Source organism: Pituophis catenifer, unplaced genomic scaffold (genome assembly GCF_029215685.1).
Source record: "Pituophis catenifer annectens isolate HBS135680 unplaced genomic scaffold, rPitCat1.0.hap2 SCAF_1, whole genome shotgun sequence".
NCBI classification, from domain to species: Eukaryota; Metazoa; Chordata; class Lepidosauria; order Squamata; family Colubridae; genus Pituophis; species Pituophis catenifer.
Genome location: NW_027256881.1, coordinates 325,207,806 through 325,235,192, shown reverse-complemented (window position 1 = coordinate 325,235,192; position 27,387 = coordinate 325,207,806). Strand labels below are relative to the sequence as shown.

The 27,387-nt window shown below is 39.9% G+C and overlaps 2 protein-coding genes across 3 annotated transcripts in view; one reads left to right on the top strand and one right to left on the bottom strand.

Annotated features, from left to right (window-relative positions):
- Positions 1-475, top strand: part of ABHD12B (abhydrolase domain containing 12B) — a 30,742-nt gene extending 30,267 nt beyond the window's left edge. Inside the window, exon 13 of the mRNA XM_070943021.1 lies at positions 322-475. Within this exon, the coding sequence (XP_070799122.1) occupies positions 322-370 (49 nt within the window). The 3' untranslated portion in view covers positions 371-475. The remainder of the gene's footprint in view (positions 1-321) is intronic.
- PYGL (glycogen phosphorylase L) overlaps positions 445-27,387 on the bottom strand; it is a 45,396-nt gene continuing 18,453 nt past the window's right edge. For both annotated transcript variants that reach the window (XM_070942999.1, XM_070943008.1), the window contains 15 exons: positions 26,429-26,540; positions 25,240-25,322; positions 22,036-22,179; positions 20,524-20,616; positions 17,297-17,443; positions 16,502-16,665; positions 15,531-15,645; positions 13,962-14,063; positions 11,773-11,920; positions 8,968-9,026; positions 8,082-8,223; positions 5,464-5,671; positions 4,373-4,507; positions 3,008-3,074; positions 445-1,592 (listed from right to left, as the gene is read on the bottom strand). In XM_070942999.1, coding sequence (XP_070799100.1) covers positions 1,392-1,592; positions 3,008-3,074; positions 4,373-4,507; positions 5,464-5,671; positions 8,082-8,223; positions 8,968-9,026; positions 11,773-11,920; positions 13,962-14,063; positions 15,531-15,645; positions 16,502-16,665; positions 17,297-17,443; positions 20,524-20,616; positions 22,036-22,179; positions 25,240-25,322; positions 26,429-26,540 — 1,920 coding nt within the window. In that variant the 3' untranslated portion in view covers positions 445-1,391. The remainder of the gene's footprint in view (positions 1,593-3,007; positions 3,075-4,372; positions 4,508-5,463; positions 5,672-8,081; positions 8,224-8,967; positions 9,027-11,772; positions 11,921-13,961; positions 14,064-15,530; positions 15,646-16,501; positions 16,666-17,296; positions 17,444-20,523; positions 20,617-22,035; positions 22,180-25,239; positions 25,323-26,428; positions 26,541-27,387) is intronic.

The following is a 27,387-nucleotide window of genomic DNA, read 5'->3' as shown; positions in this document are numbered from 1 at the left end:
GAAAAAAAGTCACAATACGTCACATGACATGACGACTTGGGTTTGACAACCCTGAGATATATTGTTGTTGTTTTGATGGTTTCTAATTGCTTAATATTTCATTCTTAACTTTTAGCTGCCTTGAGTTCCCTATGTGCAGAAAGGCAGGATATTATGTTGAAGGATATGTCCCGCCACACTTTGTGGATAGTTTCATACTTTTTCTGCATAAAATAGCCTACACAATGCTGGCCAAGTGAATCAGATAATTTGAGCAGGAGGTTGGTTTTATATGGCATCAATTCCAAGGAACATAAATGCTTTCTGTGTATTCCGTAACAGAGACTTCCTCAAGAGCATTACGCAGGATCAGCAATCAAGTGGACAATGACATAACAGCAGCCTCAAGGAGACATCGGTTCTTGCCATGGATATTAAAACAACGAACAGTTGGAAGATAAAAAAGTGGATTTGACTTTATTTTATCATGTGAATTTGCAGGTGTACATTACAGAACAACATTACTGGGCAAAGAATACAGGAATTTTTGAGCCTACCAAAGGTTTCTTCTTTTTCTATAAATGCACCTCATCTTGGTTACTATAAGCTTTATTTTAGCAGAACATCCTTTTTGTCTCAGCATGTCTTCTTACTCACAGCTGAATCAATTTGATTTATAGTGCACAACATAGGGCAACTTCCTCAAAGACTCAGTGCTGTAATTAATACCCTGCTGAAAACTACAAGGTGTTCTTCAGAATACTTCAAAAAGTTTTCTTTATTTGAATTAAGTAGGAGCACATGCTCACCCCTTGAAAGAATAACAGGTACTCTAGATTTTATATGAAACTATACGAATTCTGCGTCGATGCCTTCCTCTCTTAAAATGTATTCTTTCTGCTATTAGTTCACTTTATGAATATACATCATGGACAAGCCCTTTCATTTTCATTAAAAGACAACAATTGAGTAAACAGATTATTTGGTTTGCTAATGGTATTTTTTAATAACACTCACTATAAATTAGTAAAAAAATGCGCCCTTTGAACTGTTTGGGTGGCGTACCTCAAGCTGGTACTCTCTAGTTGAGCTGGGACTGGTACCTAGCATGGCCAGTGAGAATATCAGCTAGCATGGGAGATAAATGGTTTGGCACACTTAAGATCCATCAGGTGAAATAGAATGTATTAGAGCAAAATTTTTGGGAACAATTCCCAGAGTTCCCCAAGAAGGGAAAGGGAGAGAACAGATAAATGTAGATACCCCAACTGCTCTCGGTGCTTGTAAGTAAAAGAGAAAAGAAGAGGCCACTTTATTACCGGTACTTGCTAAACAAATCTACACGTGCTTTTTCCAATGTAGGGTACTGTGCGTCATCCATGCGGAGTTAAACCTTGCAGGACTTCTCAGATTCACACAGACAATTTTTCAACTGAATCATTGGCCAGCATCTCATCAGCAACATCGCGAGGTACATTGGGTGGCGGGATCTTGAGGTCAGAAGGTTCCACATTCCAGATATCACGGGCATATTCTTTGATGGTCCTGTCACTGGAAAACTTCCCAGAGGCTGCAATGTTTCTGATGACCATTTTGGTCCATTCTTTGGAGTTCTGTAACAAAGAGCTTATGTGAACCCAGCTCTTGCATGACAATCAAATTCAGGATTACTATTGAACATGGTACAGTCCCGTATGATACACTATAATTAACCTCAAATTCCTAACAAGCAATACATGTTACATTAGGAGTAGGCAAATAACAGCCTGTATGTAGGTAACGCCATCCCATTTTTGCAGTCCTTCAAGAGGGGGCCGCGGTGGCTCATGTGGTAAGACAGTGAGCCTGTGCTCCGCTGAGGTCAGCAGCTCTGCGACTCAATTCCCATGAGCGAATAAACCTTTGGGACAACCATGACCTGGATGACTGAGAATCTCTACAGACTTTTAACTATACAATGTGGGATGAACACCCTTTGAATTGTGTAGGAATGGATTTCCAGGAGAAAAAATTTGCAGAATACAGGAAGCAGGAACACCACTAAGGTGACCCTAAGGACACAGATAAACAAGTGCTTCAACGACCCTCTAAAGAATGCAAATGACCAGCTGTCTGCAAGGGGTATAAATCCTTCCATTCCCCACTATCCAGTCAGAGCTGAAGAAGCTTCTTGGATAGGAAGCGAAACGTCTTCAAAAGAAAAAAAAACAAGAAAGTCCAATTGCCTCCTGAAAAAAGCACCTTTGGATCAACCATGACCTGGATGACTGAGAATCTCTACAGATTCCTATCTAGTGAAGTACCCAAACAATTGATTTATTTTATGCACAGTTGCTTTTATCACACCAGTAATGCTTTCATTTTCTTGAATATGCTATGCTTCTGTCCATAAAATTAGACATCCTCTGATCATCTTAATGACCTAGCTATAATTTAATGCTGTCTTATTTTAAGTAAAATAGCATTAGCATTTTAGGCTTATGCACTGCCCCATAGGGCTTCACAGTACTCTGTGGGCTGTAAAAGCTGCTTAATTATTTTAGTTATTTGTTCGCTTATAGAATCCGGGTCACTAATTACCATATAGAGTAATAGAATCTGAGTTATAGAAAGACTTAAAAGCACACTAATTCAGTCACTGCAGTGAATACAATTTGTCACCTCCAGCCAACTTAATGGCAACAAAGTGAATTATTTTCAAGTCACGAATACTAAGCAGATGCATTGCATAAAGCATTCAAAAAAATTAAGTCTGAATAGTTTGGCATGATACACAAATCACTTTTTCTCTAGTTTTTGTTAATTCTTCAAATTCAGTTAGCGGTTAGTCCAGTATGTCATGCAAACTCAGAAAATTTGGTCCAGTAAACATGGTTAATTTAACCGGGTATGTGTGTTGTACAAATTCATTGTAGATCACATAGTTAATTTATGTACACAGGACAGAACACTGAAGAATTAGCACTTTGATTATTAGTTTGGATACTTAACAAATAAACATTGTAAACGTTCTCCACACCCAGCTTACCATATAGAGTTTACTGACACTGTCTTGGCACTTGACATAAGCTTCATAGTCTGCAAACACTTTAAACCTATACAAAAGAAAGAAACCAAAAAGCGTGAAATGCTTTGAAGGCAATCTGAGTTTTGGATTGCTAGACCTAGATCACTGGTTAGTCTTGAAACTCATTATTCTGGAACACTATGTCTTTATGTAAAAGGTAAAGAGCCTTGGTGGCGCAGCAGACTAAAGTGCTGTTAAATAGCACCAGCTGCCTGCAATTACTGCAAATTCAAATCTCACCAAGCTCAAGGTTGACTCAGCCTTCCATCCTTTCGAGGTAGGTAAAATGAGGATCCGGATTGTGGGGGCAATGAGCTGACTTTGTATAAAAAAGAACACCACTTAGTGGGGGCCGAAAGCCCTACTAAGCAGGTATATACAAAAGGATAAAGGCTATTGCTTAACGCATTGTAAGCCGCCCTGAGTCTCCGGAGAAGGGCGGCATATAAATCAAACCAATAAATCAATCAATCAATCAATCAATCAATCAATCAATAAATGTTCCCCTTGCACATTTGTGCTAGTCGTTCCCGACTCTAGGGGGCGGTGCTCATCTCCGTTTTGAAGCCGAAGAGCCAGCGCTGTCTGAAGATGTCTCTGTGGTCATGTGGCCAGCATGACATAACGCCAATGGTACACGGAACGCTGTTAGTTTTGATCTCTTTGGAACACTACAAATTAATCTTTGTTCCGAGGATTAGCTTTTGGGAAACTGCCAGACCATGTTAGATCAGAATGGTTCAGAATAGAAACAAATACTGTATTCCAGAAGTGTCCAGAACAATAAATTTTAATGTATCTTGTAAGAAGCATCCATGAAAGCAAGAGAGAATGATGGGGAACAACCACACCAGTCTGTTTCTGATAATTGGGTACTCTATGATAACAAACCACCCCAATATTATCTAATTTGTGAGCAAAGCAAAAGTATGTCCCCAAAATTTAGAATTAGTCCACTGGCCCATAAGAACATTTCATCTTAATGTAGTCCAAAACCTTCTCCAAGAATAGAGGATACTGCAAAAATCCTTTGACAAGTCACCACTTGGGTGGGGAGTAACACACTTTCTTTAACAACTGGTGATCCCAAACACTAAAACTGTAATTGTACGTATATACCACTACTCTGCAACTCCACCCTGAATTTCATTGGCATGGCAAAATGATTTAAGGGAGGAACATCATACTGGATTTAAGTTTCTTGGTGCTTTTTAATCATAGGGACCAAAGAAAACTGACCTTATTTGGACTCAAATGTCTCTCTGACAAATGATAAGGACACAAATGGTCATTTAAAAAACAAATCTGTAAGGCATTTTTACCCACCGGTCATGGTAGAACAACATGTTCACCAAATCTTTGAACAGGTCAGGTTGTTGTGGTGAAAAGAATCCGTTCTTGATCTGATCCATAGCTTGCTTCAATTCAGGAAGCTTGTCATAATATTCCTGAGCATGGTACCTGGTGGAAGAAGATGGAGCCATTACTATTAGATGAGCAACAGGTGCCAGACCAGGAAAGGTGCACACACAGAGTGGAGGCGAGATGCAGAATGTCATTGTGGGAAAGAATCAGGGCCTGTTTTGGGTGGGGTGGAGGCACTGAATCCAAAATATATTTTATTTATTTACATTATTGATCGATCAAATTTGTACGGCTGCCCATCTCACCAAAAAGCAACATTGGATGGCATGCAACATTTAATTAAAAACAATACACATATAAAAACATTCATTTCTAAAAATATATTAAAAGCACAAGAATAAGAGAAGATAATGTTAACGGCAGTAAGGGAGCCATCACAAGCTCTCACAGGTTCCCTGCCATCCCCAAGTAGATGACAACTACTTCTTGAGGGATTAATGGGATGTCAACAGGGATGGAGCTAACTTCGCTTCCAGGGAGAGAAGATTCCAAAAGTTGGGTGCTAGGACAGAAAAGGCCCAGCTCTTGAGACCCCACCAAGTATCGTTCCCTAACAGATGGGATACACAGCATGAGGGTTTATTATCTGAAATGCTCAAATGTTTTTCACTCAAAGCAATTAATCCATGAAAATATAACTCAATAACTATTTCAGCATTTTGACTGTTTCCACCCATTCCCTCTTTTTAATGTGACATTAACACCTGGACAAAAAAAAAAAAAAGACTGTAGGAAGTGGGAAGTTCAAGATAACATTCTATCTCCAGGCCTAGGTGTCTTATTAAGGCATGAATAGAACCCCCATACATGTTTCATCCCAATAATATAAATTCATAGTACTCATAGTGCTAAATCTTATACCTTTAAAATGTGAGGTCACACAAACACCATTAGTCTACTCTGTGTCTTCCTCCTCCAAGTTTTGAAAGTCCATTTCACTCCAGACAATTGAGAATTTTTTCCTACAAAGTTGAGCTGCTAACCAGTCTTACCCTTTCTGGTCCAACTGTTCCACATCTGGCACTCTCATGCCAAATATGAAAAGATTCTCTTCTCCAGCTTCTTCTGCCATTTCTACATTGGCACCATCCATGGTCCCGATGGTCAGAGCTCCATTAAGCATGAATTTCATGTTTCCAGTGCCCGAGGCTTCGGTGCCGGCTGTTGAAATCTGCTCTGATAAATCTGTAGCAGGGATCACTGCCAAGAAAATATTATCTTAGTATCTGGGCAATCCTTTTTCCCTCATTTGCATTTTAATCTTCTTATTTTTTAAAGCGTGGCGATAAGCAAGAAACTCACACATTCCTAAATAGTCCCCAGCAGAATAAATCATGCGCTGACAGAACAGAATTTGCAACAAAACTGCAGAATACTTGAGATAACAGTCAGCATTTATTTATTCATTTATTTAAAACATTTATACATGATCTGAACCCAGTGTAACAGATGAATCACTTTCTAAGCTGCAGAGCGAAGACTTAAATTTTATGGGGATGGAGAAGTTCTACCTATAAAACTCGAGAAGTTGAGGTTCAGATGTAACCCAGGAGTAAACTACAGCTAATGATTAGAGAATGAGTCTAGCCAACTGGTTGGCCATGTAGCAAGGCTGACTCCATGTTACTGATTTGTGCACTTTTTGAACTAAGTCCACCAAAAAGACAAAATCTCTTGTGGCGGGTGCCAGGCTCCTTCGTGTTATAGCTGGTAAGAATGACAATAATAAAACCTGCCAATTAGTTTGGAAAAGATCTAAGAAAGCAGAGATGTTTCTGTTCATAGGAGGTTATTATTCAGCATCTTGAAAAGTGTTACATTTCAATGCCAGTTTTAACACCTAGGTAGGCTTGTATATTTGTTTCACCCTTAAAATCTCAGATATGAGGCCTAATTGAGGTGCACAAAAATGAGACCTTTTAATCCCCTTTTTATGAAATAATAAAAAGAAGACAAATTGTTGTTATGAATGATTATGTAATACAAGTAAAAGAGATGCACAAAGCTTATCAATCTGCGATACAACCCTGCAGAAAATGCCAGAGTATTTTGCTTTCCTTCAACTAACTGAAGCAGTCTAGAAGATTCTGGAAGCAAATCCTCTAAATCGCAAATGATTTAAGGCAGGGATGTCAAACTCGTGGCCCACGGACAGGATGCGTCACAAGCTGGCCACACCCATGCCATTTAGCGAAGGGAAAAAAAAGATGTGATACATCATGTGACAATACGAGTTTGACACCCCTGATTTAAGGTGTTCTGGGAATGATCTGATCCTGAAAGGAGACTCCTGTGTCTGGAAAGCCATATCTGGAAACACTTTGAATTATTTCCAGGTGGGACTATATTTCCAAAAACCTGCTCCCATGAATGGTGTGGTCTGGAGGAGGTTCAGTATAGGGAGTTAGGAAATATTTATTGTTGTTGTTATTGTTGTTAACATTAAATACAATATATGTATAGGATGTATAAAATCCCAGGAGACGTTTAAATTCAAAATCTATGCATTCAGGATCCTTCCTAATCCATCGTTGGATGAATACTACAGCAGCACACATCTTAATTCTTTGTTCAAGGACTTTAAGGAGTCCAACTGAACATTCCATTCTATTCTCTACGCTCACCAGTCAGCACTCTGAGCTCATTCAATATACTGTCTTCCCACCCCTCAAGTCTGAAAAATCTTGGTACTTTCCAATGTGCTGATTACTTTTCTGTGTAGATCAGGGGTCGGCAACCTTAAACACTCAAAGAGCCATTTGAACCCGTTTCCCACAGAAAAGAAAACACCGGGAGCCACAAAATCCTTCCCGTGCCTGACTATTTCCTGAGCGGCCACAGAACTAGCATATGTAGTTGAATTAAATATTCTTCTGAAACTTTTCTTTTCTTAGACTTATCCATGGTTGGCCTACTGGGGATCAAAAAGCTCAATAAATCGTGTGCCGGCAGGTATCACATATTGGCGTTTGTAGCACATATTTTGTGCGACCGGGAGCTGCAGCAGAGGGATGAAAGAGCTATATGCGGCTCCAGAGCCACGGGTTGCTGACTCTTGGTGTAGATGGTATTGTGCTGTGAAGCACTACAGACTCATTTCCAAAGAGATATTCTGGAGTTGACAGGGGCATAAAAGGAGTATCTCTCCATAACTCTTTAAAGCAGCTGCATTAGTCCTAGGATTGCATGGCAGCCACACATTCACAGTAATGTTGAGGCTGCTTGAAAAAGCTGCAGATGGGTCCTATATTCAATGCTCTGAAGGCTCTTTTGGAATCAAATCTGAAATTCTGGTCAGCCCTATTCATTAGTTTCTTAGGCATAGCATGACTATTGGTCATCAGTCCTGTTCCGCTAGGCCGGGCTATCAATGTAAATGATTTTAAATTGGGTGTTTTAAATTTTTGGGTTTTAATTTGGGCCGAAATTATTTGATAATTTTAATTATTTTTAATTGATGTCTGTATATTTTTGTGTTTTTAATAGGCTGTACACTGCCCTGAGTCCTTCGGGAGAAGGGCGGTATAGAAATAAAATAATAATAATTATTATTATTATCAAACTGCTCTCTTTCCTACATATCCCAACCTGGTGCCTCAAGATGTATTACCTTTTTCAGCCAATGAGACTCTGTAATTCTCCAAAAATATGACCTTCAGCTTGTTTCCAACCCCAGGATCATTGTTTACTACATGGCCTACAGCAGTGATCAGCTTTATTATCATTTTAGCCATATGATACCCAGGAGCAGCCTGGAAGGAAGGAAGCAATGCAGCAGTTAGAAGTTGAGATTATGATAATCATGGCTACCAATTCTACTTCCAAGCTGAATAAAACCTGCAGAAGTGGCAGAAAACCAACATAATCAAGCAAGCATCTCCTGACTAGCATCTAAGAAATTGTTAGAGCATCCTTACCCAACTTGCTACACTTTCAAATGAAATGGGACTACAACTCCCAGAATTTCCAAAGAGGCCCAAAAGAATTTGGGGAGTTGCATAACTCCAATGCATCTAGAAAGCACCATTTGAAAAAAGTGAGCTAGAATGCATGGGATTTTTCATGGGGGAGGGACGGCAGGGGAAAATGGGATAGTAAAAGCTGCATACATTTAAGGGGTAGTAACTTTTATTGAGAGAGAGAGAAAGAGAGAGAGAGATGATACAGGTAGACAAACATGTAGATAGACAGACAGATAGATAGATAGATAGATAGATAGATAGATAGATAGATAGATAGAGAGACAGACAGACAGACAGACAGACAGACAGACATTCTTGCCATCTTCACTGCTCTCTCCATACACACACACACACAAATTTAGCTTAGTGAGAAAACAAAAAAAGACTCTCTTCATGCTACCTATTTGCGTAATTAAAAACGGAATAGTAATGAGAGTTCAGGACAGAGGCAGAAAATGGCATTTCTAGCAATGTTACAATTTGCTTTGCAGAACACCCAAAAGATGAAACTTGAGCCTCAAATTCATCACTCACTTTTCCTCCAATTATCACAGTCCTGGGCACAAATGGCTTTGTTGGATCTCGTTTAATGCCTGCAAAGGAGAAAGACAAGAGATCCTAAGCCTGACTTCTGTCCAGGCATAAAGTAGTCATATTTGCCTCTTCCAGCCCTCATCTCTCATTGCTTCCCTGGAATTGCTTTCTTTGAGGCCCATCATGTCAGCTCAGCTCTTTCTTGAACAACTGCAGCCAATTTGGCTTCCTTTGCAGTTTCTTGCCATGAAATTCCCTGCTTTAAGGGTGCTGATGGTCACCTCTAGAATTCTCAGATAATGTTATGAACATTTTCTTCAAGTGTCATGGCTGCCATTCTGCTAACCTCGCATTGCAAGCTGGTAGCCTGACATTAGTAACTGGGGGAGGGTGGAGAGATTGGAATGTAGGGAGGAATCGGGGGATGGGAACCAAGTTGTGCTGGCCCAAGGTGTGAGAACACCAGTCAACCCAAAGTCAGCCATCGGAACACAGAGCTGGAAAGGTGCAAATTGAGGATCCATTATCCAAACAATATGAAGGCACGCAACTGGACATTGACTGATAACAGGGAGATAGCGAGGGGGAAAGGGAAAGTTAATTGTGTAGTTTGCATGGAAAAATGGCAGATCCAGCTTTGCTACTTCTGTAACCACTCTGGCTTAGTAAAATATATTCTTGGTGAAAGCAAAGGGTTAGGAGTCCATCTTTATTAGATGACGAAGTAGGATGGTTGTCATCAGGTGATTTTTATAGTGGACTTGGTCAAACCTCAAAACATTTAGCAGAAGGCAAACTGGCCTGAATGGCCCCATGTACTTCTAGCTCCTCTGGCACAATGTCATTTTTTTAACTGAGAAGAATATTTCCAACCAAAGGACACAATTGAAATCACCCAGTTTTTATTTTCTGTGAAGGTTTGGAAATCTATGAGGGAACAGCCAGTCTAAGACTGACTCTTTTCCATACAGAATGCAACATTCCCATTTATTTTTAATTAAAGAAGGTTACTACCCGATAGTCCTCGGCTTATGACCACAATTGAGGTAAAAAAAAATCCATCGTTAAGCAAGGTGATTGTTAAATGAGTCATGCCTGATTTTACAATCTTCATTGCCATGGTTGTTAAGCGAATCAATGCGGCTGTGAAGTAAATCACTTGGTCGTTAACTGAATCCAGCTTCCCTCATTGACTTTGCTTGTCAAAAGTTGGCTGGGAAGATCACACTTGGCAATCATGTGACCCTTGTCAAGCACCTGCATGTTGATCACATGACCATGAGGATGCTGTGTCGGATATGGGGACTGGTTGTAGATAACCTTTTTCAGGGCCACTGTAACTTTGAACAGTCACTAAACGAATGGCTGTGCGTCAAAGACCACCTATTAAATAAAATTAGGGCATGAAATTTGGCATTCGCCAAGGGAAGTTCCAATGTTCCTCACTGGGAACTTGGGAAGTAGCCCTTCTTCTCCCTATTTACAGAGGAATGGTGGAGGCATTTTATCCTATCTTAATGATCTCTGGTATTTTCAGGTGTCAGATCCTGAACACCATGGACACTGTAAAGCAAGGGTCTCCAACCTTGGCAACTTTAACCCTGGAGCTTTGCTGGCTGAGGAATTCTGGGAGTTGAAGTCCTCCAGGCTTAAAGTTGCCAAGGTTGGAGACCCCTGCTATAAAGGAATCCAGGAGCCTGGATAGCTCAACAGACTAAGCACTGTAATTTAACACCAGCTGTCTGCAATTAAAGTAAGATCGAATCTCGCCAGGCTCAAGGTTGACTATCTAAGGTAGGTAAATTGAGGACCCAGTTGTGGGGGCAATAAGCTAACTTTGTATAAAAATATACAAAAGTATGAAGGCTATTGCTTAATGCACAGTAAGCCGCCCTGAGTCTCCGGAGAAGGGCGGCATATAAATCAAATTAAAAAAAAAAAAAGGAATCCAGGAGAAAGGCAAAACAAAGTACAACAGAAGGAATCACAAACTTGGTATATTACTGTGTGGTCCATGTTCACATTGTCAGCTTCTGCAGTGCTCTATTAATCATGTGCTCAATGAGCAATAATTGTGAACTGTTACACAACTCTACTAAAAATGGGAGACTGTGCCTAGAATGACTAGCAATGAACAGCTTCTACAGTGAGGAGCATTGAGATAAAATGGAATGTAATTCTGAAGTTTTTACCTACATCAGGCAGCTGATGAGAATTACTGGCTTTGAAAAAGGGTTCAAAAAGAAGTAAAGGCATCTAAACCAACAGGCAGACAGGACCTGGAATTAAGCCAGGGAAGCAGTATCTTTCCCTATGACCCTCACAATTTGAATAGTTCTTATTTTATTTCTATAGACTGTGCATCATAATAAATCTTAAAATGAGCCTCCCAAAATCTTCTATTATTCCCATTGATTGGTAGAGTTTTTGTTTCAGATTATCATCATCCTCTTTTAACAAACCCATAACCCCTTGTGGGGTGGAGTCTGGGCAACTGAATGGAGCTGAGTGTTTACTGGCCGGATGCTCTTCCTGTCACCAATGCGGTGTTTTGTTCAGCAGATACATTCTCAGTGTGCCCAGAGAGAGAAATATCTGCCTCTACCTAGGATCGAACTCATAGCCTCCTGATTGTGAGGCGAGAGCTCCACCTCTAGGCCACTGCGCCATATAATTCTTTAAAAATTATTAGGTATTTTTGTATATCCTTTGATTCTGTTTTAAAGCCCTGCTGTTATATTTATGCAAGCAGAAAAGCTATAACCAGAATGCTCTGTTTGCTGTATCAGGTACAACTTTACTCACGGTTGTACATGGTGATCACATGTAGGCAATTCATGAGCTGCCGCTTGTATTCATGAATTCTCTTGACTTGCACGTCAAACATGGAAGCTGGGTTGATCTTCACTTTATATTCCTGTTCCAGGTACTGGGCAAATTTGACTTTGTTTTCCTGGGAAGAGAAAGGGAGGTATGACCATTCTTCTGGTTTTATAATCAAGTAAAAAGAAGACAGAACCAGCCCAATTTTTTTTTGCTCTAGGATGTGTTCCTTTCAACTCTATTTGCAAAGATCGACTAGGTTGGCAATGGAACACGTTCTTCTACTATCCCTGAAGAACACAGGGCTAATCTACACAGCTTTCTTACATCGGCAACAAAAATTGACTTACCGTATTTTTCGGAGCATAAGACGTACTGGAGTATAAGACGCACCTACCTTTTTTGGTGAGGAAAAGAAGATAAAGAAATCTCCCTCTGCTTCTGAGCAATTGCCTTGTTACAGCAAACAGCCTGCTTTACTCTCATTTTCGTTTTCAGCATAGCTTGATTAGCACAAGGAAAAAAAATCTGCTCCAGCAATTTACCTCTTTGTAGCAAGCAGCAGAGGCCCCTGCAAAACAACTGAGAGCAAATCAGCTGAGAGTCGGGAGGCAGATCCAATCTTGTGCTAATTAGGTTGTGCTGAAGCTGAAAGGAGCTGTTTTTTCTTGCTGTTTGCTTGCAAGGAGGTAACGGCTGCAAGGCAGAGGCCAAAGGGTGGGGGCTAGTGGGTGGGCGGGGCTACATTTGGTGTATAAGACGCACCTAAATTTTCACACCCTTTTAGGGGGGAAAAAGGTGCGTCTTATACACCGAAAAATATGGATTTGCTTTTAGCTAAGGACATGTCTTTGAAACACTACTCCCATTTTGTAACCAGCCCACCATTGAGGGGAAATGAAGTAGTCCAAGGCACTACAGCTTGAGCATAATGTTTTCTCCAGGAAATGGAGGAAAACCTCCTATAAGGACACTCTAGGTTGCATGCAAGGAAACATTTTTGGAGTTTGGTGCTCTCCAGTTGGCTTTCAATTGGCCCACTGTGCAGGCTGCTCCCTCCCATCTAGTAACTGGGCTGTGAGCCCCATTGCCACTTGTACTTCACCTATGGAGAATGCAGAAACTTACCCAACAATTATTTTCTTGTTTGTATATATGCATGTTGTTGTAGCCTGCCCACACCAACATACTTTGGTAGAAAGCAGTGGTGAAATGTAAAATTTCTTATTACTGGTTCTGTGGGCGTGGCTTGGTGGGGGGTAATTTTTTTTTTTTTTACTTTTAAAAGCATTTTTTCTACAACTTCTTCGGCTGAAGAGGTTGTAAAAAAATGCTTTTAAAAGGCTCTGACGATCAGGCAACTCGGCTGGGATCGTCAGAGCCTTTTAAAAGCATTTTTTCTACAACCTCTTAGAGCCTTTAAAAGGCTCTGCGATCCCAGCTGAGTCGTGCGATCATCAGAGGCTTTTTTTTTTTTTACTTTTAAAAGCATTTTTTCGGCCGAAGAAAAAATGCTTTTAAAAGTAAAAAAAAAGCCACTGATGATCGCACAGCTCAGTTGGGCATGAGGGGTGGGCAGGGATTTTTGCTACCGGTTCTCTGAACCACCCGCCGTCATCGCTACTGGATCGGGCAATCTGGTCCAAACTGGGAGTATTTCATCCCTGGAAGAAAGTGTGTTGTACTTTGTGAAAGACCAAATCTGAGTCTTCTCTGAGATTTGTATTCCCTCTGATAAGCAGAAAGGAAGAAATATGACAGATTTACTCAACAGTGTCTCTTAAATGGCCCTTATCAGGTCATTCCAAAACTTTTCTGAAAGTCTTATTGTACTACAGTCTTCCAAAACCTGATACTCTCCAGATTTTCTACCAAGCAATGATCAACTTACATCCATCTTCTAATTCTCTCTCTATACAATAACTTCCCAGAGACCTTGGGTTCAAGTATCTACTTAAGCACAGAGCTCCCTCCATCACCTTGAACGAATTACCTGTTTTAGCTTAACCTGGTGCTGGCATGATAAAAATGATGCTCTATGTTTGTCACTTGAATCTTCTTGAATTTGCCATATATAAACAAAATGCAATGAAAGATGATCTGTAAAGCACTTTGAAGATAGAAAATCCTTTGAAAAGGGGAAATTCCCACCCCTGTTTCGTTCCCCTTACCTGCTTGACTTTGGCCACCTCTCTGATGAAAACATCATCATTCACAAACCGATGCAGCTTTGTTAGCTGACTCAAATCTTTCACGTATTCTTCCCCTATTTTCTGTACAAAGGAGAAAGAGATTTCACATATGCATCATCTCAAAAGACAGAAATCTTGAAGAATCCCCTTGTCATCGCCCACGGATACTCATTGCGGCACCTACTGCATCTAAGCATATTGATCTCTCAAAAAATACTTTAGGCTCAATATATGTGGCTCAGGGTTGAACTGTGAAGTCCTTCATTCTCTCCGAGGTTACTTTTTTACTTGCCCAAGGAGCTGCTGAACCAATTCTACAGAGGAATTAATGAGTCTGTCATCTGTAGCCAGTGGTGGGATTCAGCCAGTTCGCACCTATTCGGGAGAACCGGTTGTTAACTTTCTAAGCAGTTTGGAGAACCGGTTGTTGGAAGAAATCTTTTTTTCCCCCCACTTTACAGGGCTAATCCTGTAAGGAAGGCAGGAAGGAAACATTCTGGTGTTGTTTCTAGCCTAATCTTTGTTGCCCTGCTTACAGAAACGGCCTCTCTGGTTAACCCTTATTACATTGTAACAGCTAAGGTGAAATGCCCGTCAACGTGAGTGACGTTGAGTTGGGCACGCCCACACGGTCACATGACCACCGAGCCACACCTACCTAGCTGGTCATTAGGACAGAGAACCTGTTATTAAATTATTTGAATCCCACCTCTGTCTGTACCTCTATGTCTGGTTTGGTTCTGCAACTCAACAAGGCAGACACAGACTTCAGCGGATAATTAGAACTGCAGAAAAAAAATTGCTACCAACCTGCCTTCCATTGAAGATCTGTATACTGCATGAGTCAAAAATAGGGCTGTGAAAATATTTACAGACCCCTCACATCCTGGACATAAACTGTTTCAACTCCTACCCTCAAAACAACATTATAGAGCACTGCACACCAGAACAACTAGACACAAGAACAGTTTTTCCCCGAACGCCATCACTCTGCTAAACAAATAATTCCCTCAACACTGTCAAACTAGTTACTAAGTCTGCACTACTATTAATCTTCTCATCGTTCCTGTCACCCATCTCCTTCCACTAATGACTGTATTACTGTAACTTTGTTGCTTGTATTCTTATGATTTATATTAACTGTTTCCTAATATGATTTGATTGCTTATTTGTACCCTATGACTATCATTAAGTGTTGTACTTTATGATTCTTGATGAACGTATCTTTTCTTTTATGTACACTTAGAGCATATGCACCAAGACAAAGTTCAGTTGACTTTTGAAAAAGCACCTTTGGGACACCCATGACTTCTATGACTGAGAATCTCCATAGATGCCTACAAAGACTATTTAACCAGAATGATAGTGGATGAGTAGACAGCAGAAGCAGATATCCTACTTATAAAGTGTTTTCAGAGCTTTGAAAGGAGATGGAAATTGCCTGATTATACATCAGGATTTTTTTTTAAAAAAAAAGTATTTAAGGTGCATATACAAATTATTACAATAATTATTTTGCTAAGCAGAGAAACTGAACATTTTTTTTACCTCCGCAATTAATTCTGCAAGTCCTGGGTTGCAAAGCAGGAGCCAGCGACGAGGAGTGATCCCATTTGTTTTATTCTGAAACTTTTCTGGCTCCAACTCTGCAAAGTCCTTGAACCTGAACAAAAAACAAGGACGTGTGTTCATGGAAAACCCTCAAGATTGACTAGTTAAACAGATGTGACAGAAGACATTGGCCATCCAATTTTTTAAATTTTCAATTAATACTAATTGCATAATTACCCTACACTTTTTTAAAATAAACTTATTTTTTGAATAAGTAGATTGAAAGCTCATAACAAGACTGGTAGCAACAGCATCATGTTTTGGTGTTATATGTAGTACAAAATTATTTCACAAACCATTACTGTATTGACAATTTATTTGCTCACATAAGGTTTACGTTCACATGATCTGCTTAATTAGGTCATTTAAAGAACTAGCAGATTTAATGGGACTACTTGCACAGAGTCTTAAGTTTTTAACCTTGAATAGAATACGATTCAGTATATTGTAGGTAGTTTGAAAATGGGTCAATTCAGTAACTATGTAAAGTATGTTGAATATCCAGTTCATTACAGAAGAACAAAAGTGGCCCACGTCTGAATCTTAATGTAGCATAAATGCCTACCCAATTATTCATACGGGTCATTGAAGGTGTCAAAATACTAGAGATGAGGTAACTTTGGGAAAATTTGTCCTGCAGTCTGTCACCAAAGAATGCATATGGCAACAGACAAGAATTTAATTATAGAATACAAAGTTTGGGAGGGCAGAAAATTATCAAAACAACAGACAAAATTATATATTAGCACAGACTCAGTGGCACCCAGAGTTCATCCCTAAATCTCAAAATTGATCCCATAGTAGAACATTCAGAAGTCTAAATCAAATCAAAAACTTTTCTGTTGGCAAAAGTAAAAGTAAATTGTCCCAGGTTGCTTTACATAAACAAAATGCACACCACTACTCACACTTGAGATTTGACGATATCTGAGTGAATCTTTGCAACTCCATTCACAGCGTGAGAGCCAACAATGCAAAGGTGGGCCATGTTAATACGCTTGACCCCTTCCTCTTCAATCAAGGACATCCGCCTGAGACGGTCAACATCCGTGGGAAACAGGGCTCTGATTTTCTGAGTATGTGTGAAGGTGAAAAGCAACATCAGTTAATTCTGTTCAAGTGCATTTCCAACTATCCAATTCAGTCTGGATTTTAGTAAGAAAGGATCTTTGGACTAACCACATTTTATTTATTTATTTATTTATTTATTTATTGATTTATTGATTGATTGATTGATTTGATTTGATTTGATTTGTATGCCGCCCTATCTCCATAGGACTCAGGGCGGCTCACAACAATTAAGAAATACAATCCCAATCCAAATAAAAACACGTTAAAAATACATATTAAACACATAAAACACATTAAAAATAATCAAAACCCCATCAGTCCAGGCTGGGCAATTTGAACAGCCATGTTTTTAGTTCGCGGCGGAAAGTGCGAAGGTCAGGGGCCAACCGGAGCCCCAGGCAAACGCCCATTTTAAAGGCAAATGCTATGCAACTGGCATAACTTTTTTCCATTTCAACATGGCTATCAGAACCGAGATTTATTGACTGAATCAAAAACTCAATCCAACTTTTCCCGCTTGAAAAGGGACTTGGGGGAGGAGTCAGTTTTCATAAAGCCGTTCCTTTATCTTTTCTTAAATTCATCCAGAAAATTAAGAGCTGTTAGAGAAGGTTTAATGAAACCCTACTTACATCCAAATGCCTCTGATTGATTTCATAGATAATCTGCAAGTGTCTTGGAAGCAGCTTCTCCACCAGCTCGACTGGCCAGCGTTCAAGAGCTTCAGGAAGAACTGTGTGGTTTGTATAAGCAAAGGTCCTTGTAGTGATATCCCAGGCCTTGTGTTTTTGAAGAGAAAGATAATAAAGCAAACTGAGAAAAACAATTTATGTGCTTATTCTTGTGCATCCTCTCCCAACACCTACACCTAAGCCATGTACTTTGTATCTGAGGATATAGTTTTCTTACCAAAATGCAGAAATCTTACATTGCATTTCTTACTGTTGAGAATTGTGCATATTATTTTCTGGAGTGTCAGCCAACCCTCCCAGTTTTTTGTTGTATGCAAATGTGATAAGCATCCCTTCTATCTTCTTGCTTAAATCATATTGATAATGTTGAACATAAACTGTCCAGGACAGAACCTTGGGCTATCTTACTATACACCTCTTTGAATGTAGACATAGATCCATATAGTTTGACCAACTAAATCCATCTGGTAACAATCCATTTCACATTATTCCATTTTATCATGAAGGTGGCGATGGTCAACTCTATCAATTGCCTTATTTATTTATTTATTTATTCATTCGATATCTATAGCCACCCATCTCATCCAAGTGACTCTGGGTGACTTATAATTCTAAAACTACAAAACAATCCAAGCTTTTGAAAACAATAAAAACACCCAAACAGTACATCCACGGCATTCCCCATTTCAGGTGAGAGTAATGTTGGAAGCTGGGAGTTAACTAGAACAAGAGGGAGGGGCTACATTCCAGAGGAACAAGAAACAGCAAACTTTAGATTATCTGGGAGGAAGAGAGTCAAGACAGCTTCCTTGGAGTATAATTTAGTGATACAAATAGTTTGCTTTAGTTTGGCATCTTTCTTGTTTTTTGGAGCCTGACAAAGAGATCGTCAACCTGCAAAACGTCTTCAACTGAAGCCATGCTTACTGCTACTTCGTTTCTTGATTATCATTCAAGGGAAGGGGCGGGCGGGACTTAGGAATGTGATATCTCAGATGTCTAGTCATAACATCCACCAGCCGGTGTGTGAACCAAGGTCATGTCAACAGACACCTGTCGAAACTGGGCGGGAACCTACGCCTGGACTGATTGGCTCATGTGACCTGAGAGACCTAGGGGTGGGGGTGGGGAAATCCTATTCTTTTAACTATCCCTGTGCGCGGGAATAATTTAGAGCTAGCTTCACCTTTCTAAGTGCCAATATGATATACTCATTAAAAGGTTTCTCAAACCTGAACAAAGAGTCAGAGTCCTGATTTCCTGGAGTTCATTACTTGGAACCATGACAGAGTTATTGTATAATATCATCACCTACTTTGTAGAGGTGAAGGAGGCAAAAAAAGTAGTATTTCTCCTCCACCATTGTGTTTTCTCTGTGTCCTACAATGGAGTTCCTCAAGTGGTTCAAGCCATTTTGCGATCTGACCTTGGTCAAGATCACATACAGTCCCCAGTAGACACTGTGTTATATAGCCTATACGCTTTGGAAGACAAAATCAATCAAATTCATCATGTCAATACTTTAGACATATTCAGTCCCTTGTTTGGCTAGACTTCTTTGGATGAGTTTCAATTCTTATACTCTGAGAATGTAAACAAATTGATTGAGTTTGGCAAACTACAAATTGGCTTGCTGCTTGCTCCTCATGGTACATCACATGTAGTAGAAAACGGTTGCTCAGCTGTGGTCACAAAGTCATACATTTCTCCATATGAGATTGTTAATCCCAGCCACATTAAACAATCATGCCTGGAAAATGCACAGGGCAACCATGTGATCCTAAGAAGCGACGCTGTCGCTTTAAGGAGTTGGAGGGATGGTTATGCTCATTCCCTTGCACCCTCGAAGTAGCTTTTGAATCAAATTCAAAATAATTATATAAGTATAAATACAAATATATTCTATAAGTGGCAAATCACTTCCCAAAAAATTAGCATCCCTGTTCATGAAATCATTAGGAGTCAAGCTCAACTCAGAAACTTTACCATACCACTATAAAATTTTAACTCAGCCAAAGAGACTGTCCAATGTTTTTTGGCTTTTCACTAGAATCCAAGTAATAAGACAGTGGGTGACAAACGTTTAACTACGGTAGCAACTGCAGTTCTAATACATCTAGATGTGCAAAGTAGGGAAATACAATATAGTACTGTATGTGGCAGCAACTGATGCCTTGCCAACAACACCCAGTAGGTGGTGCTAGTGTGAACTTCCACCACAGTGGAACCCTTTCTAGCAGAACTAAATACCTTCTAGGCCAGGGTGTCAAATTCACAGCTCGCGGGCCAGATGCTTCACACGCTGCCCACGCCCAATTTAGTGAAGGGGGTAAAAATTGCGATATGTCACAAGACAACGCAAGTTTGACACCCCTGTTCTAGGCTGAAGGGCACCCGTAGCCTTAAGTGGTTTATAGGGTGCCACGCTCCCATCAAATTGGAGGCTGGGCCAAGTCAAAGATCAAATTTAATTTAGTTTACATCTACATTTAATTAAATCTTATTAATGGACTAATTAGTAGTTAATGGACTAATACCACACTTCCTCCCAGTATGCATCTTCTCCCTTTTTTGTTAATTTTTAAAACAATTCTAGTGCAAATATTTATTTCATCATGTTGCTTTTATGATTGTAAGAAGTCTGGAGATTTTGATAGCAATCTTTGAAGCTATATTGGAACTGAATGCAGCCTAAAGCGTTATTGCTTTACAATAGCCTTCATCACCATGGAACTGTTATCATGTGATAAGATTATACCCTTGAGACAAATCTGAGGATATTAGTACCACCTAATTAGTACCCCTATTCCCCAAATTTTGAGATCTAAGACAATGACTGTATGATTCAATTTACACAGTATGATAGACTAGGTCAAACTGAGGTTTAACATGTTCCATGAACCATGTCATCAAAGCGTTTTATTTGTTTGGGCATTGCACAACAACTTATTTTTTTTTTTTTTTTTTAGATTTAGGGTTCAGCATATTTTGTAAACCAACTTGTGTTTGTCTGAAAACTGGAAATAGGAAGCAAAAGAAGACTTGAAGCCATGGCACAGAGACTACAGAATTAGGCTGAAGCTGAATTAAATGAAGCCCCCTGGAAAACATAGTGAAGGTTTTGTAAATCCTAGAGACAGAGCCGACAACAGAAAAATGATCCCAACCTTGGACCAGGGCAGCTTCTCTATATCCAAGAAGACACGCATCAACTCAGGAATAGCCATGGAAGGATGTGTATCATTCAGCTGGATTGCAACCTATTGAAAAACAAGAAACGAAATATATTTTTAAAAAAAAATCCAGAGGGAAAAGTTTAAGCAGGAAAATGGAATCAAATCTATCAACTCGCTGGATAATTGCAAGAAGTAAGGAGCTAAAAGTTAAGTCAAGCTAAGGAAAGCAATGCATGCCACCATTACTACTATCATATATTTCCCAGAAGAACCTAATAAAAAGATTTTTGGGCAAAAGCACTGGTTAAACTGCATAAGTAGTCAAACTATTCTCAATTTGCTTTTGTTTTATGTGTTAGATTCACATCTTCCCTTTCCTCTAGGACATGGATGTCAAACTTGCTGCGTCATGTTGCTGCAACATGACATTTTATGACGTTTTCCCCATTTGCGGAAGTGGGGTGGGCATGGCCTGCGTGTGACGCATCTGGCCCGTGGGCCGCCAGTTTGACACCCCTGCTCTAGGACTTAAGGTGGCCCACTTAATACTCCCATCTCCAATTTTATCTCCAGAGCAAACTTGTGAGATTGAATGGAGTGACAGTGTCTGGTCAACATCACCCAAAGAGCTTCTAATGCTGAGTGAGTCTAGATATGATCATGGGTCTTGCTGGTCCTAGCCTAATACTTCCTGACTTCATCCCACTGGTTTTCTACACCCAAGACAGGGGTGAAATGCTACCCATTTGGGCCGGTTCGCCCGAACTGGTAGTAAAAAATGCTACTAGTTTGCCGAACTGATAGTAAAAAATGTAAAAAAAAAAAAGTTCCAACAATCGCATGTTGCTCAGCTGATCATTGGAACTTTATTTTTTACTTTTTAGGCATTTTTTTACTACCAGTTCGGGCGAATAGGTAGTAAAAAAATGCTTTAAAAAAGTTAAAAAAAAGGTTCCGATGATCGCGCAGCACAGCTATGATCATTGGAGCCTTTTTTTTTACCTTTTAAAAGTATTTTTTAACTACCTATTCACCTGAGCTGGTAGTAAAAAAAAAGCTTTTAAAAGGTTAAAAAAAAGGTTCCGATGATTGTGCAGCACAGCTGTGATCGTCAGAGCCTTTTTTTAACCTTTTAAAAGCTTTTTTTTTACTATCGGCTTGGGCGGATAGGTATTAAAAAATGCTTTTAAAAAGTTTTTTAAAACGTTTTCCATGCGCACCACAGCTGATCACCTCCCCGCGCTGTTCTACTTACCTTCCCAAGCCTCCTTTTGGCACGCACTGCATGTGCGCACGTGCAGCTCATGTTTGGTGCACAATGCACATGTGCAGCTTGCATTTGGTGTATGGCACGCATGCGCGGCCAACGAACCAGTAGTATACCGGTTCAGTTTTCACCACTGACCCAAGATGGAATCTCACTTCACTACCAAGTTCTGCCTGCTAGACCATGATATGCCTCAACCCAATTCCCCCCAGATATATCACCCCAAAAGCAATGACCTGGTCTGGGAATGAATCAAAAGCAGTCCGGACACTTTCAGTAGTCCCAAACTTGGAGGCTTTGTACCGTCGGATAATGTCTTGCAAGGTGGCAGCTACCACAAAGTATTCCTGCTTCAGGCGCAACTCCTTGCCTTCAAAAAACTACCAGATGAAGAAAGAATGTCAGGTTGGTAAGAGGAGGATCAAAGTCCATTAATGGCATTTATCACATATTTATCATGGCAAAGAAATACCTGACTGTGCTACATTTTCTTAAATTGCCATTGCCCTTCTTGGTCCCCAAAGCTTCTATAACATTATATAAGCAGATAAGAAAAGCAGTTTGGGTATAATCAATTTTAGTTTTAGCTACATGGACAAGGAGAGGCTTGAAGAAAAGATGGCATTATCTGTTTGATTTCAGTAATTTCCCTCTCCCTTGCAGTGAGCCAGCATGAGGTTGCCTCCTTCATCCGATGATGAGCTCATAGGCAGCTATAATATTACAGTCCTAGATCAGCACACAGCTGTAGATAAAAACTGGGAGAGGTGATTGGGGTAATTGTCCCTCTAATGTGTCCTGACCCATAGACCAGACAAAAGATGCCAACTCTGATATCTCATCAGTATCATTTCATTTCTCTAAGACTTTCAATTTTCAAAAGGAGGTCCAGGTAGTCCTTAAAGTTACAACAACCTCAGAAAAAATTATTTACAACCTGCCCTCGCCCTTAGGATGTTTGTGCAACCCGATAGTCACGTGACACAGGTGCTCACATTTATGACTAGTTGTAGCATCCTACAGTCATTTGTAATCTTCCCAGCCAGTTTTCGACAGTCAATTGGGGAATTTGGATTCATTTAACTGTGTGATTCATTTAATGACTGCAGTAAAAATGATCATAAAATTGGGTCTGCTCACATGATGACTCGCTTAACAACCACATTGTTTATCAATTGAAATTCTCATCCCCATTGTCATCGTAAGTCGAGGACTACCTCTAATAACTTAAGAAGAGAGTTAGATAAATTATGGGGAAAAAGGGGGTCAATCAATGGCTCTTTGTTATTATGGGAATAATTGAAATATTTTGAATCTCTAAATGCCAGGGGTAGAAAGCAACTGAATAAGTGTGCTATTGCCTTCCTCTCTTTTTTGGCATCTTCCTGGAGACCTTTGATTAGTTCTTGGGGGATTGGAAGATTGGCATGGACAGCCCATTGATTGGATCCATCCATGCCGTTACAGTTGTAGTAACTTCATTTAATTAATCCTCTCAACCTGAAATACTGCATAGACTGGGAGTGTGCAGCAACCCGATACACATCTAGAAACATTGTCGTTTTAACCAGTCATGTGCGACTCTTGACAATTTTATAGGCAATTGCTCTCTGTTCTACTTGTCAAGCACAGATTCTTTCAGTTGTTGGATGTTCATCTTTCTATCACTTTTGATGTTATCTAGCCAGCATGTTCTTTGCTTGCCCCTTCTTGTTGAGTTAGTGCTATAAAGTGTTTTGGTGGGATTTTTTTACAGGGCAGTTCACCATTGCTTTCCCTAACCCTCCCCATTTATCCAAGCTTGAGACCGCCAGGTGGTTGATGAAGGGTAAAAACATTACTTTTGGTTTCATCTGATTATTTTAATTTAAATTCTCAGCGTTGGAAAAAAGGAAAACCAGGTTAATAATCACAGAAATTAGTATATGTTCTAGGGGTTAGCAGCAGAGTCTGTGTGCAAAATAGGCTAATAAGGGGAAAAATTCACACGGTTAATATATGCCAGAGATTTCAGCTTTACTTTGCAAGGAATTGTATGCTTTTTAGTATAAATTTGTTTAGGCGCCTTATGAATGTAATTGGTAATTTTGCATAAGTCCCTCTTGGTTTCCACTTCCTCTTTATACAGTGAGATACACTGTGGTTCTGTTGTGGGTTTGTTAGGGGAAGTGTTGCAACACTTCCTCTAACAACTTCTACTTGAAAATTGTTGATCCATCAGTCTGGAGTCAGAGATCATCTATATGCTGATGAATACCCAATTATACAACTTGATCCTAGGGGCACCAAAGATGCTGTCAAAGTCCTGACCCAATGCCTGGAGGTGGGGCAGGTCTGGATGGGGAGGGACAGACTTAGGCTTAATCCTAAAAAGACCAGATGCCTTCGTTTGTCCTCTGGACCCTCCATATTTCATTATCAATAGAGTAGCATTACTGCATGTGTGACTGATGCACAATCTGGGGGGGTTCCCTTGGATCAAAACCCAGATGGCAGCTGTGGCCAGGAGGGTCTTTGTGTGGCTTTATCAAGCATATGAAGTGTGACCATTCCTGGACTGGGAGCATCTTCAGACAGTCACTCATGCCTTGGCCACCTCTTGATTGGTTACCATAAGGGCTGTCCTTGAAGACCACTCAGAAGCTACAGCTGATCCAAAATGCAGTGGGGTGGGCTCTGATGGGTGTGTCACATAACACCATTGTTTCACAAGTACATGATTTCCCAGTTGGCTTCTGGGGCAATTCAAGGTGCGGATTATCATCTATAAAATCATCTATAAAATCCCACAAGTGTGCACTTTAGCTTAGTTACTTGATGGGGCACATCATGTTTGTGTTTGTGACATGTTTCCATGTTTCTGCTCATTGGGTTCTGCTCATAGGTAGAGCATGTATGCTTCATGTCCCACCTATCAATCAGTGTCATCTGGTGGGACCTAGGAAGCATTTCTTTACAGGGATGGCTCCAGGGGTGGTATTCAGCAGGTTCTGACAGGTTCTTGAGAACGGGTAGCGGAAATTTTGAGTAGTTCGAAGACCTTTCATAAACTGTTTAAGTCCTGGTTGATCTCCCAGGCTCTGTGTTAGAATGAGGACGGGCTCCCTTTTAGTTGGTTATGGGCTTGATGACTTAAGACAGGGGTGGGCAATTGTGGCTCTTTTACAACCTGTGGACTTCAACTCCCAGAATTCCTGAGATAGCCAAGCTGTCTCAGGAATTCTGGGAGTTGAAGTCCACAGGTTGTAAAAGAGCCACAATTGCCCACCCCTGACTTAAGACAACCAACTCTGCAACTCATGCAAAAAAGGCAACTCGCTACCATGTTTGGTTCTGAATGATTAGCACGGTGCCCGCTTAAAAAGTAAACTGATCACAGCCCCCATTCCTTTCATTCCCTTCCCACGAGCAGGCCACACTTCACAGTGCTTGGAACTTACGTTATCATTTGGATAAAGGACGCGGGAGATGTTCTCCGCCAAGTTTCTGTCCAACACCGCTTGAATGTAATCACCAACATTAACTGCACAGAGAAGTTGAAATAAAATATGCATGACTGTTCAGTATCAGTGGGAGGGGGGAATGGAGAGTTGAAAAAACATTTTTTTTCCCTATTTATTTAGCACAGAATTATTTTAGGAATGTCCAGGGCTTCTTCTTCCCAAAACAAGGCATTTGCTTTAACTTTTAAAAAGTAAATTTGCTAAGTGAACTACCAAGTTTCCTTTCAGCTCTTCAAAAGGAGTCCTTTATCCCAGAGCTCTCCTCAACCTGGTGTTCTTGAGTTACGTTGGGACTATGACTTCCAGAACTTTCAGCCATTAGTCATACAGATTGGAAATTTGGATGTCCAGGCTGTGTAGAGGCTGCTGTGAACTATAGATCATGATGATTAAGGTTTCCTATCCCTGGAACCAGGGATGTTTTCTTCTCTCCTATGCATTCATGTATCTAGTTATTTCCTAATTATTTTCTTGGCAACATTGCTAAAGGCAGAAAACAGCCTGTACTCTTCTTAGGAAAGAAAAAACCCTGACAAGAGGGTTAGGAGGGAGAAAATAAACCTCTTTCCCCATTATTAGTTTGACATTATACTAGTTTGCAGAAGAGAAACTCAGAATTCTGTTTTTCACAGCTATCAGCAGGTCAGAAAAATGTTGTATCCTTCCCCAAATCCCTGACACTCTCCAATCTGTATTTGGGTTTGAGAAATGCTGATTACACTAGGAACTGTGGCCACACACTTCAATGACTAGGTAAAGGAAGATCTATTTCTTTATGATAGATTATTATGGGCTATAATCTTCAATTCTGTCAATGCCAAGGTTTAATCCGTAATGAAGGCCACCATGGATGGGCCCATAATGAAAGCACGAAGATTAATGGAAAATCCCTTCAAAATACAAAATAATCATGCAAAGTATTTGTTTTTACACAAGTGCAATAGACATGAGCTCTTCTATTCTTCCATCATTGTTTTCCAGTGGGGAAATTACCTTCAAACTTTGGCAGTGTGATCAAAGTGGGCCTTGGTGACTTGTAAAACTAGGTCTGCCCAAGCCTGAAGAGAACATTTTTCCTAATAATTCCTCCACGCAAAGAATGAAGAAGAAAGAAGACAATACTTACAATCACGGAGATTAAAGTCATTGGGCGCTCGAGCAGACCAGAGTCTCATTGTGTTAACTGTGTTGTTCATATAACCAGGAATAGGAGTATCATAGGGCAAAGCCAAAACAACCTAAAGATAGAGATTGCTCCAGTTATAGTGGGTTAAAAATGGAATGTTATTCTAGAGAAACCAGTGGTGGGATTCAAGTAATTTAACAACCGGTTCTCTGCCCTAATTATTTATTCCAACAACCAGTTTGCCAAACTGCTCAGAAAGTTAACAACCGGTTCTCCCAAAGTGGTGCAAACTGGCTGAATCCCACCACTGAGAGAAACCCATTATAATGTTCAGTGGTTTCTGTCACATGCAAAAAATAGTTCAGTTCAGAAGATTTATTGCTCGAATTGATATACAAGAATCTAACTGCAACTAGAATTGCATTTGTGCAACAATGGAAAAATGTTGAGATCCCGTCTGAGGGGAATGTAATTAAGAAAATATTAGAATCTGCAGAAATGAACAGTTTAACACTTATTATTAAGGATAAAGAAGAAATTAAATATTTTTTGATATGGGACATATTCTATCGATGGCTAGATAACAGAAACAGTAGTTAGAAAGGAGGAGATATAAAAAGAGGAAACGGTAAAGTGGAGAGTTGTTAAAGAAGATTATGTTAAGTGTTAAGTATTAATGTTATTATATTATTACATTATTATATTATTAATATGATGGAGATGAATTATCACAACAAAGATGTGTAATATGACTATCTAAACATAACTGTACCCAGAACACACACTGTTTGATGAAAATTGAATGTTATATAAATAAAACAAATAAAACGTGGGGAAAAAAAGAATCTAGTCAACTAATGGTCAACACTAAATTGGTATTAGATAAGAGTTAACAAAATTCAAGTGGGGGGGGGAACTGGACTTAGAATGTTTGTGGACACATAATGATTCTAGGCTGA